This window comes from Gigantopelta aegis, chromosome 15 (assembly GCF_016097555.1).
Source record: "Gigantopelta aegis isolate Gae_Host chromosome 15, Gae_host_genome, whole genome shotgun sequence".
Lineage (NCBI taxonomy): Eukaryota > Metazoa > Mollusca > Gastropoda > Neomphalida > Peltospiridae > Gigantopelta > Gigantopelta aegis.
This window is the reverse complement of record NC_054713.1, coordinates 887455-905222: the sequence shown is the minus strand read 5'-3', so window position 1 is coordinate 905222 and position 17768 is coordinate 887455. Positions and strand designations below refer to the sequence as shown.

Genomic DNA, 17768 nt, shown 5'->3' with positions numbered 1-17768 from the left:
TTGAGGCTGGCCGGTCATATACACCATATACGAGTATGTCATTAAGGCTGGCCGGTCTTATACACCATATTTAAGAACTGAACGTGAATTTTTTTTAGTTTCATGCTAGTATGAAACGCAAAACCGCTTTACACACTGTAATTCCAAACACATAACCATGTCATTAATGTAAAGCTCTTTAAAATAAAAAGTGAACTCTATTTTCCAACTATTTACTATTTTATTAACACGAAATTCATACTCAACATTAGCGGAATCCCTATGGTGGTTTCGGCTTTTTCCGTCAATAGCCGAATGAGAGAATGACAATGTTACAATCATTAATACAATTCATATTAATTTTTTGCATTAAATGTCAATACCAACTAGAAACATTTTGAATTCATTAGAAACATATAACGTAAGTAATTTTAATAACTTTTAACCTGTAATAAAAATGTCTGAAGCGACCTATTTTGTATGGTATAATTTATATGTGAAGCGGTTGGTGTATGAATATTTAACTACGAACTGTGGATGGGCGCCATTTTTTTATTACTGTCCAGATTTACCAATTACGACGTTGAAATTACAGTTATAAAATTTTTGAGTGCGTGAAAATTCCATGTGTCGATAGATTTGACATGGAGAAAGTGGTTTTAATGTTTCCGGAAATGGATGAAACAGGTGTGTCGCGAGTTTCTGTGTTTACTGGCCTTGTAATTGTGGAAGTGGCAACACAGGATGGTTTTGGCATGTGTGACTTCAAGTGGTGCGACACAAGTATTCGTGACATTTGACAGTGCCATGCTGATGTTTCGTTTTTGGAAAGTGGAACATTCTCTGTTGTAGCTTCGAATTGAAGCTTCGTTCCTGTGTCCTGACATGTACATGATATGCCTAGTTTCAAAACCCGAGTCGTTTAAAGATTGGATCGCAGTGGCTATGTGTTGTGTACGTCATACTACAATGCCGTTGAATGCGCGTTACTGCTAATGGTTGGCATGAACTGACTGAATTTTGTTTTTGAAATCGCTTTTGTAAAAGACCAAATTCCAATACACTTTTTTTGGATCGACAAAATAGATTTTTAGCTGTGGGATTTTGAATTCACTATAAACATGTAACGTAAGTAATTTCAATAACTTTTAACCTTTAATAAAAATGTCTGAAGCGACCTATTTTGTATGGTATAATTTATATGTGAAGATTTTTAGATGTTTACAAGTTTGACAGCAGACGATTACTGTTTGATGTCTAAAAATAGAATCTCAAGGAAATTCCTCGGGGATTCCACTCGTATCGTGTAGCGTCGCCTTAAGAGATTCCCAGTCTGGAGCTCCACGCGGTAAGACGTGTTTGTTTCGCTTGTGCACACTGCACGTGCTTTCGTGTGCTCGACTTGGGGGTCCTTCATTTCGTTGTTTTTGTCAGCGAAATGAAGTTTTCTACTGGGATGTATGCGGCCATTGGAACTGATTGAACGCTGGAACGCTTCTCGTTTCGACAGTCTGCACCACCAGGTTGTATTCCTTTTCAGCGAGATTCCTCGCCTCCACGTCATTTCTCCGCCTGACTATGTTGACTTGGTTTTTTCGTGACTCGTATGACGGCCATTCTGCAGAACGCCACGGTTGTTCGCGTTTAGTCTCTACATGTCCGAGCCTGTCCTAGCAGCACTGGAAGATTGACCGCCCCACTCTAAGAAGAAATAGGAAGCAGGGTCGGCCCCTACTACTCTTTTTCTAGACTTTGCATTGCTTTATAGTGATACCATCTCGTATCCTCCGGAGTCGGGCCCGTCCGCACCACTATACCAACCCATGACGACTGGACTATACCCTAGTCTGATACTCTACTCGTTCAGACGGATCCGGCTTTTCAAGATCTGTATTTCAGCACAGCACTACACCTTCAACGTCTATCGACTGTCAATCTAGGGGTTTTCTTGACGGGATGCAACCCATCTCGTCCCTTTAAGCTGTGCACCCAAACGGCCTTAACGAGGCCACTCGCGTGGACATATCGATCGGACTTAAAACGTTTAGATCTGCGTTCAAAAGTTTATGTCGAAATTACTTCTTTTTTGTAATATTATTAAATAGTCCGATCCTCTCTTCTTTCTCTTATTTAATTTTGCACTGTCCTTCTAAAATGCTCCAAATTATATAAATATTCGGCCGAGCAGTCAATTCTTTTTTATTTTTGACTTGTAACCTTTTTCTTTTTTTTCTTTAATCTATTAACTTTTTTACTAATTGCTATTTTCAAAATTCTGCCCATTTTCACCTCCGTATTGGCTATCGGATATTCTCATCTTTCTTCTTTCTTTCTTTTGTTTTTTCTTTTTCTTTTTTTTCTTTTTTTTTCTATTTGTATAGATGTTTAAATTTTAAAAGTTAATGTTTTTTTAATGACACCCCTAGAGAGCATATTGATTTATTAATCATCGGCTATTGGAAGGAAATGTTTTATTTAACGACGCACTCAACACATTTTATTTACGGTTATATGGCGTCGGATGTCAAATATTTGGTAATTTTGACATATAATCTCAGAGGAAATCCCTCTACATTTTCCCATTAGTATCAAGGGATCTTTTATATGCACCATCCCACAGACAGGACAGCACATACCACGGCCTTTGATGTACCAGTCGTGGTGCACTGGCTGGAACGTGAAGCAGCCCAATGGGCCCACCGACGGGGATCGATCCCAAACCGACCGCGCATCAAGCGACCGCTGGAATGAGATATAATAATGTATGTAAAATATTAAATGTACAGACCCCATACTTTTTTTTAATTATTATTATTATTTTTTTATTTTTTTTTTATTTTTTTTTAGATAATTCCATATTCAGTGGGGCTATCGGTTTTGGGGAGAACCTCCAGATCAATATCTGGTTTTCTTACCACAAAAACAAGGTTCCAGCAAGGAGTTACTCAGTCAAATCAACCAATTAGCTCCATTTTCAATTTTGATAAACAGTTCTAAATTATGCGTCAAAATTACATTCAAGAAATTACGTAACATTTTCTATTTGACTTTAATCCTACGGGACATTTTCAAATTCAATAGGACCAGCGTGAGAGACCCTCTCTCTTAGAGTACTCGGGCTAGCTTGCCCTTGACACGTTGGTACTGGTTAACAACGTGTAAGTTTAATGTCATGACTGGACTCGAAACAAATTCAAACTAAAGCTCTGTGGCATCAGATTTAAGAAAAGATGACACAGTAGCTTGCGACCATTTGGTTGTCGACGATTGCCAAAGCATTACATAGCGTTTCCTCTAGCCTCCCCCTACATATCAATATCAATAAGGGGAGGGCTGAAGGTGACTCGAGCCACACATGGGCCAACTCGTGCAGAGGACATTTCTTGGGCCAGTGCCCGAACCAACATTTCAACACAAAATCTACCAGGCCTAATCCATACCTGTCACACTATTGTTCTAAGTATAGATTATTTTTCAATTTGAACTTTTTGAGCGTTCAGGTTAGGGATTAGATCGCACAACGCTTTAGCTCACGAGTGTATGTGTGTTTGTTTGTTTTGTTTAACTACACTACTAAAGCACATTGATTAATTAATCACCGGCTATTGGATGTCAAACATTTGATATTTCTGACTTGTATTCATCAGAGGAAACCCGCTACATTTTTCCTAATGCAGCAAGGGATCTTTTATATGCACTTTCCCACAGATGAGAAAGCACATTCCACGGCCTTCGACCAATTGTGGTGCACTGGAAGGGACGAGAAAAAACCCAACCAGTTGAATGGATCCATCTAGGTTGTTCGATCTTGCAACGCAAGCACTTGAAACGAGCACTCAACCGACTGTGCTAAAACACGATCAACCCCCCCCCCCCCCCCCCGCTACCCCCACGAGTATAATTTAACCTTATAAAATTTAATATGAACGACAAAATTGCAATACGTGATCAGTGCCGTAGTTTTGATTTAGCTTTAGTTCACCGAATCAAAGTTAGCACCGGATAGAACTCAGTGGAATATAGTTTTGGTTTATTTAACGATACCACTAGAGCACATTGATTCATTAATCATCGGCTATTGGATGTCAAACATTTGGTAATTTTGATATATAGTCATCAGAGGAAATCCGCGATCTTTTTTTTAATGCAGAAAGGGATCTTTTAGATGCATTTTCCCATAAACAGGATAGCACATACCACCACCTTTGATATACCAGTCGTGGTGTACTCGCTGGAACGAGAAATAGCCCAATGGGCCCACCGACGGAGATCGATCCCAAACCGACCGCACATCAAGCGAGCGCTTTATCATTGGACTACGTCCCGCCCCTCATTGGCGTCAGACATATGGTTACGGACCACACAGATATTGAGAGAGGAAACCCGCTGTCGCCACTTCATGGGCTACTCTTTTCGATAAGTAGCAAGGGGTCTTTTATATGCACACACACCCCCCCCCCCCACACACACACACAGACAGGGTAGCACATACCACGGCCTTTGATATACCAGTCGTGTTGCACTGGCTGGAACGAGAAATAGCCCAATGGGCCCACCGGCGAGGATCGATCCCACACCGACCGCGCATCGAGCGAGCGCTGTACCACTGGGCTACGTCCCGTCCCATTCATTGGAGTCACACTAATATACATGTTTACGGCAATACTACTTACGATAATATACATGTTTACGACAATACTACTTACGATAATATACATGTTTACGGCAATACTACTTACGATAATATACATGTTTACGGCAATACTACTTACGATAATATACATGTTTACGGCAATACTACTTACGATAATATACATGTTTACGGCAATTCGACTTACGATAATATACATGTTTACGGCAATTCGACTTACGATAATATACATGTTTACGGAAATACTACTTACGATAATATACATGTTTACGACAATACTACTTACAATAATATACATGTTTACGGCAATATTACTTACGATAATATATAGAGGCTATTTCATGGGGGTTTTCAAATACGATTTTTATGTCAACGAGTGATGTGTGAAAATATGGTTTTCACACATCACATAAAAATCGTATTCGGAAAAAATACCATGAAATGGTCTATTTATTATATACATATTTTCTAATTTTTGACAATATCTTTCGCTTTTTTTTAATATCTTTCGCTTATCCTATCGAAAACACGTAACGTCATGATATAGTTCTTCCTATGGAACTTTTCCATAAAATTTATTTGACCATAGACTTTTAAAAAGAAATCCGACTAAAATGTATCTTTATTAACATTTATTTAACAATACTGCGGTGCAAACATACCTGACAAAGCGATCCTCCAAAAACTCGCACAAAAACAAAATGAGTCGAACGCCGTTAAAATCTAAAACTTACACTCGATGACATTACATTGTGTCACCATTATTTAGCTTTGTATTCAATTCGTTTTAGATATTTTATCGTAATTGCACTTCGTATCCCTTTTTTATAGGTATAGTTGTTTTAATTACATTTTTTTATTTTTCAAATACGATCAGATGCATGGGTAATCGTTGTTGAAATAATTTTAACGTGCATATATACCACGAAAGTTTCATGCACGCCTGTCCTGGGCTCAATCTCTGGCCTTTGCCAGTGACTGAGTCCAGGACAAGGGGGGGGGGGGGGGTGAGTTTGAAGTGGGCAGAATTTTGAATAAGTATTTAGTAGTGTCCAGCGACTGCGCGGACCGACTAGTAGACACCGAAAATGGGCCGTGTTCTGACTGGCTGAATTTCGATTCCTTCGGGTCTAACTAGAAAACCTAAGTCTACGGAGAATACCTGCACCTAACATCATGTCCGGACTAAGAATTTAAACCCAAAAATAAGTTTGATTGCTCGGCCGAAAAGGTTTTAAGGTGATTTGAGCAATTGAACGGGCGCCAAAGTAAATTGCGTTAGAATTTTGAACTCGATCGAAAATGTTTAAAGTCCAACTAAGCCCAAAAAGGAGGATACCTGTCCTAGGTAAGGTTGGTCTACTTCGGGGAGCTTGGAGTGTCTCGGAGTGACGGCAGCTGTTTCCTAAGTTGTTGGAGGTGTTTGACCACCAGGGAATAGTCGGGGCCGCAGACCGCTTTGAGCATCCTGTGGATCGATCTGTTGTCGAGTTCCCAAAACAGGATGCACTGCCTGTAGGTCTGGTCCCTTCTGTGCGTGACGACTATTCCCTTGGTTCCACCGAAGATCTTTGAGTGGAGCTCAAAACTGCTGCCGTCCTCCATTGGTTTCCAGTTGGCGTTTAGAAATCCTCCCCGAAGTAGATGTGGTTGGAGCGTGTCCCCCTGCATGTACTGGTGGAGGTGACGACGAAGTCCACTGATGGAAATGGTCCATTCGTCGTCAGCAGGGGGAGCGGATTCCGGCGGTGGCTTTGTCTTGGCTGGTTGGGTGGTCGGTGATGTCGCCTTCCTTTTCGCCGCCGGAACAACAAGTCCATGGAGCGACTCGACGGGAGCGGTCGTTACTGACCGCTGCACCGGAGTCGTCGTCTTTGGGGTGGAGGTAGAAGTTGGTGGTGGCACACTCGTCCGTTCGAACCTCTTGATGTCCTGGGTGGTGTACGGCCGTTCCGGGGATGCAGGGACCACGAGTGGTTGCTTCCTCTCCGGAGGACTCGGTGGGGGCGGTGTCACAGAAGGGAGCGCCACTGGCGGTTGAGCCGCCAGCTTTGTCCCCCCCCTGGGCCGTCCCCAACACCGGTTTCTTCCTTCTTCTTCCTCTTCCAGGCCCCCCTTTCCTCTTCTGTGGAGGCGGGTCACCGTACACCAAAGTCACGGTCGCCCGTGACCCGGTATACGTGACCCGAAACTCCAGCATAGGGCCGAAGCTGGCAATCAGTCCCCCCAGGTGGGGGGGGGGGGGGGGGGCAGCTCGAGAGCGCAGGTAGATACGTCCACCTTCATGATAGACAGCTGGAGAAGTGTGGCATGGGTAATCATCAAATTTAAATACTAAGAAACGAGACAAAGGGAGATAATTTAATCATGCGCTTTTACAAAAAAGTAAATACGACTTATATATTTTCACTGTAGCTAAAATACAGAGAAAATATGACTTTTCACCGGATATGACTTTTACGGTTTCCGTAGATCTATATATTTCATTGCTATGTATATAATAAACATGTTTACAACAATACTACTTACGATAATATACATGTTTACGGCAATACTACTTACGACCTAAGTGTCGTAAATAGGTCTTTGTCTTTGGCATTTTGAAGGGCTTGGTTTAAGTATGGATATGTTTTTATAATGTTCATTAATGTGGTCCTGTTCTTGATTTTGTATTTAGTAAAGATTAGGCACTGTTTGTGTAAAAATTATTCCAATGAAGTGTAACGTAAGTGTTTATTTCATTCAACGTTAAAGTACAGTAGTGATGGCATGCACTCATGAATAACAGTGATGCTATCAGGTGTTCGTGAAAGCTGAACATATCCTGCCCCACCAGTTATAAACCTCTTATTATTGGTAGCAATGTATTCTGACGGAATAAAACGAAGATTGTCGGAAATTAAATCGGAAGTCAGATAGTACATGTTTTGCACGTGCATCCAGCTTAAAGCCATCCATCCAATGATGAGAGTTCACTGGCCGGATCGTTCAGGTTTAGTCCGAAGGTATGTTATCGTTTTGGGTTATTAGTTTTGTATATATTCGTTTGCATTTTAACCAATATTTCTTGGAGTGGATTATCAAAGTTTTAGGTAATTAGTGTCACTCAGGATTCGTAACTATTGTCAGAAATTAACTGTTGGTGCCTGTACCGGGATACGAACTTTAAACCTTCCAGTCTTAATGATGTATGTCATCAAAATGAAAGGAATGTCATACATGTGTATGTTTTAACGACACCTTAGCCTATATGGTCTTTCGACACTTGGTTCATAGAGAGAGGAAACCCGCTATCACTTCAAAGACTGTTATTACCGAAAATATAAGGGATATTTTATACGACAGGACATCACATACCACGGCGTTTGATGTACCAGCCGTGGTGTACTGGCTATCACAGAATACAAACACGAAGATTCCATCAATGCTGATCGATCCCAATTAATTTGTTTTTAATTTCCACGGCTTTTTCTCAGTGCCCCCTCCCCCTCCCAAAAATAAATAAATAATAAAAACAAAATAATAATAATAATGAAAATAAAAAATCATTTAAAAATATCCATAGACACCTAGACAAACCTTCCCCTCAACGATGATCGATCCCAGGACCCATGACACCCCAGGTTAACACTCTACGACTGAGCAACACACCACCTCTCTGCGCTATGGAATCCGGTGCTCCAATATCGTCGAGTATCTATCTGATGAGGGTCATCAAATGTCGCCCTTTAACCAATGTCGTCCCAGGTTCGTTGACCGAGACTGCGCGTGCACAGCGCGCGCCCGACCCTGTCGTCTGCTCGGAAGCGTTGTCGATTTAACGCCGAACCGTGGCAGCCGATTTCCCGCTCAATGATGGATGGAATCGTAAGTTGCGGCAGTAATATGTGCTACACTTCCTGGTGTGGATCGCTGGTGCTCACTCTCTGTACCTGGGCGGTGCTACAAGTAACAGGTAGGTCAATAGTTTCAGTATTATTTTTATAATATTGGTTAATTTAATATTTTAGTAGATTTGTTTCTTGTTCGTTGTCTGTTTCAGGCGAGTGTGCAGGGGGTAGTGGTGGGAGAGTGTGGGTGTGGGTGGTGGTGGGAGAGGGGGGTTACGAGTCGATAGTCCGATACCCTCTCCCATACACCAAGATTGCTTCTTTTTTATAAAATGTATTTCGTAGGGGAGCAGGACCCGACCCTCAGTTCACATATATACACACATACACACACACACACACACACACACACACACAGACACACATACACACATACACATACACATACATACACACACACAGACACACATACACACACAGACACATATACACACACACACATACACACACACAACACACACACACACAGACATACACACACACAGACACACATACACACACACATACACACATACACACACACATACACACACACACACACACACACACACACAGACACACATACACACACACACATACACACACACATATACACACACACACACACACACACAGACACACATACACACAGATACAGACACACACACACAGACACACATACACACACACACACAGACACACACACACACACACACAGACACACACACACACACACAGACACACACACACACATATACACACATACACAAACACAGACACACACACATACACGCACAGAGACACACACACACACACACACACACACACACACACACACACACTAACTACACCATTTCCTGTAGAGCCTGTGGGTTTTGTTGGTGTTTTTTTGTTTTGTTTTGTTTTGTTTGGGGTGGTTGTTGTTTTTCGGGGGGGGGGAGGGGCAGGAAGGGGATGATAAGATAAGATGAGATGAACGATATTGCACATACAACATTCCACATATAGAACTGGATACCACATATATTTGTAACTCGACGTTACTGATAGCCCACGGTGTTTTGGCAACCGAAATTCCTTTCAGGCTACCAGATTCTCATAGCTGGTAGTCCGATTGGCTACTAGATTTTTCCACCTGTAAACTATAGCCCGTCCCACAGGGAATGCCTTTTTATACTATGGAATTTACTACAAGTTATTTATGTCTGAGCCGATTGATTTGTACATTGCACACAAATATATTTTACAATGTATTTTTGTTATTTCCAAAACACTGTTGCTTTTCTTATTTCGTCAAATCAAACTGAAATTATCTACCAAAAAAACCCACACCCACGTTTATAGAACGATGGGACGTACTATAGGTCTATCACAGTTACAAGAAAGCCTTTCATACGTTGACTCGTAATTGCCTCAGGCTCTCCGTCCGCAGGGTTTGAAATTTACCGCGACAGAATAGATATATAGATAGATAGGTAGACACAGAGAGACAGACAGACAGACATACATGTATATACAAAAGAGAGAGAGAGAGAGAGAGAGAGAGAGAGAGAGAGAGAGAGAGAGAGAGAGAGAGAGAGAGAGAGAGAGAGAGAGAGAGGGGTTAACCGCATACCGAATTGTTACCATGTAGGTTATATAGATCTCTGTAGCAAATCGCCAGTTTTCACCTACAAAGTCAATCATCGATTAAACATTATCAGCCGGACTCTTTACGTTGCACATTACCGTTAATTACTTCATACAGATCAATACAATTTCTATGTCAAAATACATTCTGTGAGAAATACAATGTATAAAGGTGACTGCTTTTACCGTGTACGCTCCCTTGACAAGTGGCTTGTAAATAATCAACACAGGTCGACCACGAACATTTTCAGTTAGCCACCCTCATGCTAGAGCACCGCCTGAAATTCAAACATTTGCTCGATTGTGGCACTGTGCTTGGCCCTGAAACCCCTATGAGCCCTCAAATACATGGTTTCCATCCCACCCCTACCCATGGGCCAGTGCAGTGACAGCCCCCCCCCCCCCCCCCCCCACACACACACACATTTGTAATCGCTTGGTTAACCAAGTGTCTTGGGTCACACACATACTAATGGCACGTGCACGTTTATTATCGATTTAAAGACATACGACTGGCTGCTCCTAGGTGATGACCCATTCGCCACAGCCATTCCATCCAATTAAATAGGATCGACAGAAATTGATAGTTTTGTGACGTATAAGTTAACCTGAAACTGATTACTCTGTGACGCATCGGCGCAAGCTCCGTAAATATGTTTTAGTTGAAAAAGACGTTTAAATGTATTTTAAAATTGTTTTTAAGGATATGTAAGAAATGACCACCATTTTCGTGTTCTTTAGATACCATTTATCTTACAACTCGTACTTTAGAAACGTATTTATTTCACTCTATGAATGTTTTAAAACAACTCGTAAGTTAAATGGTCTTAAAAAAACACAATCCCCTACATTTTCCTTTAGCAGAAAGGGATTTTTTATATCCATAATTCCACAGACATGACTAATGATATATCACGGCCTTTGATATCTGGACGACAAAACCGTAATACATGATCAGGGCCGTATCTCTTCACAATGCAGTCCAGTGGGCATTTGGCAAACTAGTGGCTGATTCCATGAATCTCTATCCATGGGCTATTTCTCGCTCCAGTCAGTGCACCACGACTGGTATATCAAAGGTGCATATAAAAGATCCCTTGCTGCTAATCAAAAACGAGTAGCCCATGAAGTGGCGACAGCGGATTTCCTCTCTCAATATCTGTGTGGTCCTTAATCATATGTCCGACGCCATATAACCGTAAATAAAATGTGTTGAGTGCGTCGTTAAATAAAACATTTCCTTCCTTCCTTCGGTCCACCCTGTGCCTCGTTTATAGGAGGACAGCCACTCCTCAGCAGATCATGTACTGGCGATTTTATCACTCCTGCATATACCAGTCGTGGGCCGGAGGCACGGCTTGGGATGGGAAAACAAACGAATCACAGATTAGGTCTACTGACGAGATTCGATCCCTCAGTCCAAGCACCTCAGGTGGGACCAAGTCCGTTGTCTGTACTGTCTGTGGGGAAGTGTCTACAAACGATCCCTCGGTCCAGGCACCTCAGGTGGGACAAAGTCTGTTGTCTGTACTGTTTGTGGGGAAGTGTCTACAAACGATCCCTCGGTCCAGGCACCTCAGGTGGGACAAAGTCTGTACTGTCTGTGGGGAAGTGTTAACAAACGACCCCTCGGTCCAAGCACCTCAGGTGGGACAAAGTCCGTTGTCTGTACTGTCTGTGGGGAAGTGTCAACAAACGACCCCTCGGTGCATGCACATCAGGTGGGACAAAGTCCGTTGTCTGTACTGTCTGTGGGGAAGTGTCTACAAACGATCCCTCGGTCCAGGCACCTCAGGTGGGACAAAGTCTGTTGTCTGTACTGTCTGTGGGGAAGTGTCTACAAACGATCCCTCGGTCCAGGCACCTCAGGTGGTACAAAGTCTGTTGTCTGTACTGTCTGTGAGGAAGTGTCAACAAACGACCCCTCGGTCCAAGCACCTCAGGTGGGACAAAGTCCGTTGTCTGTACTGTGGGGAAGTGTCAACAAACGACCCCTCGGTGCATGCACCTAAGGTGGGACAAAGTCCGTTGTCTGTATTGTCTGTGGCAAAAGTGTCTTTAAACGATCTCTTGCTGTTTTTTCCGCAAAAAAACCCATAAAACAAACATAACCTGTTGATCTCAAAACCACTTAAAGGCTCATATAGACCGAATGCGGCGCGTCCGTGCGGTCCGACTAGAACAAGTCTAAATAATATACAAGTCTAGACTGGATACGTACGATGTGTGCGTCTGCGGCCAGCCTCAATGACATATATGACCGGCCAGCCTCAATGACATAATCGTATATGGTGTATATGACCAAACAAGCGGCCAGCCTCAATGACATAATCGTATATGGTGTATATGACCAAGCAAGCGGCCAGCCTCAATGACATAATTGTATATGGTGTATATGACCAAGCAAGCGGCCAGCCTCAATATCATAATCGTATATATGGCGACAGACGCATCAGTCTCAACAATCGAGCCGAACGCACGCGCCTCATCCAGTCTATATGAGCCTTAACAGGTCCGTAGCTACCGGGGATTTGGGAGCCTAAGATGGGTTTTTCAAATGTATATATATTTTTTTTAAAAACCATACAAAACATTACTATATAATTCTTGTAATATGAGAAATCGTCTTTGAAGCCATTCAAAGACAATAACTATATCTCAGTGGAGTAGGAGGGTGCCAAAAAGTGTGGGGGGGGGAGGGGCGGGGGGGGGGGGGGGGGGGGGGGGGGGGGGCGCACACACACATACATCTTATCATTGGACTCTAAAACAATTGTATGGATTCTCATCACTCAGAATAGTACTTTTTTTTGGCATCTGATCGTCGTCAGTGTGATGTCACGCCTCCAAGAAAATTAACTTCTTCGAAAGATGGGCATCATTGCAGTTATAACGGCACAAACGTTGTTGCTATTCATTTTGGTGTTCATTGGTGTTCATCAGAAAACTATGCAGTGTCTGCGGAGATGTTCTCGACAGTTTAGGAATACTAGGGATCTTCCATGTTTAGGGAGTCGACACGTGACGTCAGGTTAACCAATCGTCAATCATTTGGAAATGTCAATTTTAACATCCCAATACATCCCTGAGTTAAGGCCAATCAGTGGAAAAACTTTACGCAACCGATTAGGTGATCACAAAGTACGACCATGACATGACGTCAATACGTTGTTCTGTTATATCGTCACCGACGGCGCACCAAGCATTGTGTAGACTGCATTACAGGTTCAGAAGACAGGAGGGGATCAATGTACTTTTGACAAATAAATAATACATCTATGTAAAACACAATATTTAATTTTTTTATAAATATACGTCTCGCTGAAATTTTAATGATGCACGGGAACTTTTTCCCGTGAATATATATATATATATATATATATATATATATATATATATATATATATATATATATATATACCATCGCTACTGCTACTGGATCAACATATATACATGAGCACATAAACGTCGGACTTGCCAGTCAAGCAGAAATAGATCATATTGTCCCACCTTTATCACCGCCCTCTTGCGGCCATTTGCCCGACCAGCCCTGCTTATTAATCAGAGGTATAATCTACAGTGCATATTATAGCGAAAGATCAATACTTGAACATTATGTTATTAACGTGTGGCCAGTTCCGTGGTTCGATGTAATACACTATATTAGTGTCGCTATATTAGTGATTGTGTCAGGTCCTCATACCTGTTGCTCATGCTAAACATCAGCAGGCCGTACACTTCGCTGATGACGTTTACCTTGGTGTTTGGTTCCCATGGACACGACATTAATTAAAGAACCTTTTGGGCGTGGCAGATTGCTTCTTTCTTTTGTCGGAGACAGAGGTGATTAGCGCCGTAACATGATCATGAAATAGCCGTGGAAATTGTGGAAGGAAGGAAGGAAATGTTTTATTTAACGACGTACTCAACACATTTTATTTACGGTTATATGACGTCAGACATATGGTTAAGGACCACACAGATATTGAGAGAGGAAACCCGCTGTCGCCACTTCATGGGCTACTCTTTTCGATTAGTAGCAAGGGATCTTTTATATGCACCATCCCACAGACATGATAGCACATACCACGGCCTTTGATATACCAGTCGTGGTGCACTGGTTGGAACGAGAAATAGCCCAATGGGCTCACCGACGGGGATCAATCCCAGACCGACCGCGCACCAAGCGAGCGCTTTACCACTAGGCTACGTCCCGTCCGTTTGGAAATTTTGGAGACTGAATAATACCAATTAACACAGCCTTTTTGACGGATAAAATTACATACTGAATAATGTTAATAAACAAGGTGTTGGTTGTCGTTCTAATGTTTCTAGTAGCCCAAACCAGATTTTACCGTCTAGTAATTTCGTACGAAATTATAGGATATTAAACGAGCTTCTATTTCATATCATATTTATGTCCCGGGTGAAATGATACTCAATTGTCCGAGGTTTATCTCGGGCAGTACAGGAATCCCGACACTCGTATAATAACATGTATATATTACGAAGTAAAATGAACAATGACTACAATAAACATCAGCACACGACCACAAACATACGGAATATACAGACACTGGTCTTCTAAACAAGAAACAAATATTGTGATGTAATTGTAGTCGCCAAAAAGACTCCGTTAGTTGGAAACATCTTACAATGGATTATTACTTGCCCGACATGAAAATTCCACTTGGCACGGGCGTTGGGCGATGGGATTTTCGATCACCTGCAACTCGAAATAGTCTCTTTACAGAGCAGATTACTGTACAATACTTACTTGAAATATTCAATGAACATCCGTGAACGTGAACGTGAAATTGTTTTTACGTGCTCATTATTATACCACGAAGGTTTCGAACACGCCTGTCACGGGCTTAACCTCTGACATCGCCAATGACGAAGTCCGGGCCAGGAAGGGGGAAGGAGGTAAGTTTGAGGTGGGCGGAATTTGGAATACAAATTTAGAAGTTAGGTCAGAAAGAAAGAAAGAAAGAAAGAAAGAAATGTTTTAGTTAACGACGCACTCAAGACATTTTATTTTCGGTTATATGGCGTCGGACATGTGGTTAAGGACCACACAAATATTGAGAGAGGAAGCCCGCTGTCGCCACTTAGTGGGCTACTCTTTTCGATAGCAGCAAGGGTTCTTTTATATGCACCATCCAACAGACAGGAAAGTTAGGTCAGAGACCTAAGACCAAAAGTAATTGACTCATTCTACTCATGTTTGGAAAAAACCCAAGTCCAAACATAAAGTTTAAAAAGCTCGGCCGAAAAGGTTTTAAAGTGATTTAAGCAATTTAGACGAGCTGCCAAAATAAAGAGCGTCGGACTGTTTACAAAAAAAATGAACATAAATTTTTGAACACCGGCCAAAAAATGTAAAGTCCGACTAAGCCCTTACCTGGAGGCAAACGTTCTTGGAGAAGTTGGCCGCGAGGTGATGGGGCGATCGATTCTGAATTTCGGTAAGGCCTTGACCAGGTCGATGTAACAACAAGTACTGCTAGATAGTCCCCTGGTAGGATCAGCTTGATAATGCGGTGGGTCAGTGCATTATCCATGACTGATTCCAGCAGTTCTTGTCGGTATACGTGTCACTGAGTCTGTATAGGTGCAACTGGTACCGCCGCCCCAGACCTGATGGTAAAGGTCGCCAACGTGTCTCCTTGTAGGGGCCGAGCAGAGAGAAGTGGGTATACTCCCCCCCCCCCCCCCTCCCCTAACAGCTCCGCGGTACTTGGTTGGCAGCTTATTGCAGGCGATCCTCCAAGATTCGGACTGAGGTCTCGGTGGGTCCTTCTCCGAGACTTTCCGTTTCTTGGTTTCACGTTCAGCATGCTGAACAACAACCTGTGGAGTGATGGTGCCGTTGTATAAGGGACCGCCACTGTCAGTGGAGCTGACAGCTTTGGTCCCCTCTTTGCCGCTCCTGGCGTGGGCCACATCCGAGTGGTGGGGGGGGGCGACGAAGCAGAAGGCCCTCCCCCCCCCCCCCCGTTCCGCCTTAGGACGCCTTCTCCTCCTACTGGAAGATGAACGCGGCTTATTGTCACCGTTTTTGAGGATGACAATAGCCGCGTTACCGTCGTGCTGTATCCTGTATTTGAGCAAACGGCCGAATTCTTTAAGTACAGCCCCCAAGGTGGGGGTGTGGGGAGGTATCGTGACATTCTCGGAATGGTTGGAAGCTCAGAGTAGGAATGTGTGAACATCCGTGTGCGAATTCTGAAGACGTCCATATTACGTTTACAGCAGGCGCAGAAAGGTTGCTTGGTGCCGGTACTGGCACAGACGGATCAGCTCTCCTCTGTAGACAAGACACCGGACAGTGAATCAGGGTTATAGACCCTCACGATGCTAACATAACGTCGTCTGGATTGAAGCGGTATTAAATATGCTAATATAACATTTGTAACCGTCGTGTATATTGCCACACACAATACGACCGTTGATATATATATCAGTCGTGTGGCACTATTTGGGATGGGAGAATAAGCCAATTAGAGGAGTATAATGCATCATCGACGTCTTGTCACTTTCTTTCTCCCTCTCTTTGCCTCCCCCACCATCTCTCTATCTTGTACCTCCGACAGCATGAAATACAATTAATATGACCGGTCAAGTAGTTTATTCATGCAGTCGTATCCCACTTATTGTCGGCTTTTTAATATAAAATTGTATGCCAGCGTAACTAGAAATCACTAAAAGTAAATCTCTCTCTCTCTCTCTCTCTCTCTCTCTCTCTCTCTCTCTCTCTCTTTTAACTTTGTCTTATTTTTTGTTAAGGGTTTTCTGGGTTTTTGGGGGGATGGGGTGGGGTGGGCGGTTCGTCCTAACCGGTGTCTCATGACAGACCGTATTCTGTTACTCCGGGAACGTTTTGTACCTGCCTGTTTGGAAACATAATAATCTGTGTGATGGCAGCAGATACACCATCTCGTCTGTCTGTCTGTCTGTCACTGTATGTCTGTCTCTCTGTTACTCCGGGAAAGTGTTGTACCTGCCTGTTCGGAAACATAATAATCTGTGTGATGGCAGCAGATACACCATCTCGTCTGTCTGTCTGTCTGTCACTGTATGTCTGTCTCTCTGTTACTCCGGGAAAGTTTTGTACCTGCCTGTTCGGAAACATAATAATCTGTGTGATGGCAGCAGATACACCATCTCGTCTGTCTGTCTGTCTGTCACTGTCTGTCTGTCACTGTATGTCTGTCTGTCACTGTATGTCTGTCTGTCACTGTATGTCTGTCATTCTGTCTGTCTGTAAGCCTGTCACTCTGTCACTGTCTGTCACTGTATCACTCTGTCTGTCTATATGTCTGTCACTTTGTATGTCTGTCTGTCTGTATGTCTGTCACTGTCTGTCACTGTATGTCTGTCTGTCACTGTATGTCTGTATATCTATCCGTCTGTCACTATGTCTGACACTCTGTATGTATGTCACTCTGTCTGTCTGTCACTGTATGTCTGTCTGTCACTGTATGTCTGTCACTCTCTGTCATCTGTATGTCTGTCACTCTGTCTATCTGTATGTCTGCCACTCTGTCTGTATGTCTGTCACTCTGTATGTCTGTCACTTTGTCTGTCTGTCTGTCACTCTGTATGTCTGTATGTCTGTCACTCTGTCTGTATGTATG

The 17768-nt window shown here is 42.8% G+C and overlaps 1 protein-coding gene across 1 annotated transcript in view; it reads left to right on the top strand.

The window, feature by feature from the left end:
* The first annotated feature begins 16195 nt into the window (after positions 1–16195).
* Positions 16196–17768, top strand: part of LOC121390252 — a 137312-nt gene continuing 135739 nt past the window's right edge. Inside the window, exon 1 of the mRNA XM_041522036.1 lies at positions 16196–16325. Within this exon, the coding sequence (XP_041377970.1) occupies positions 16196–16325 (130 nt within the window). The remainder of the gene's footprint in view (positions 16326–17768) is intronic.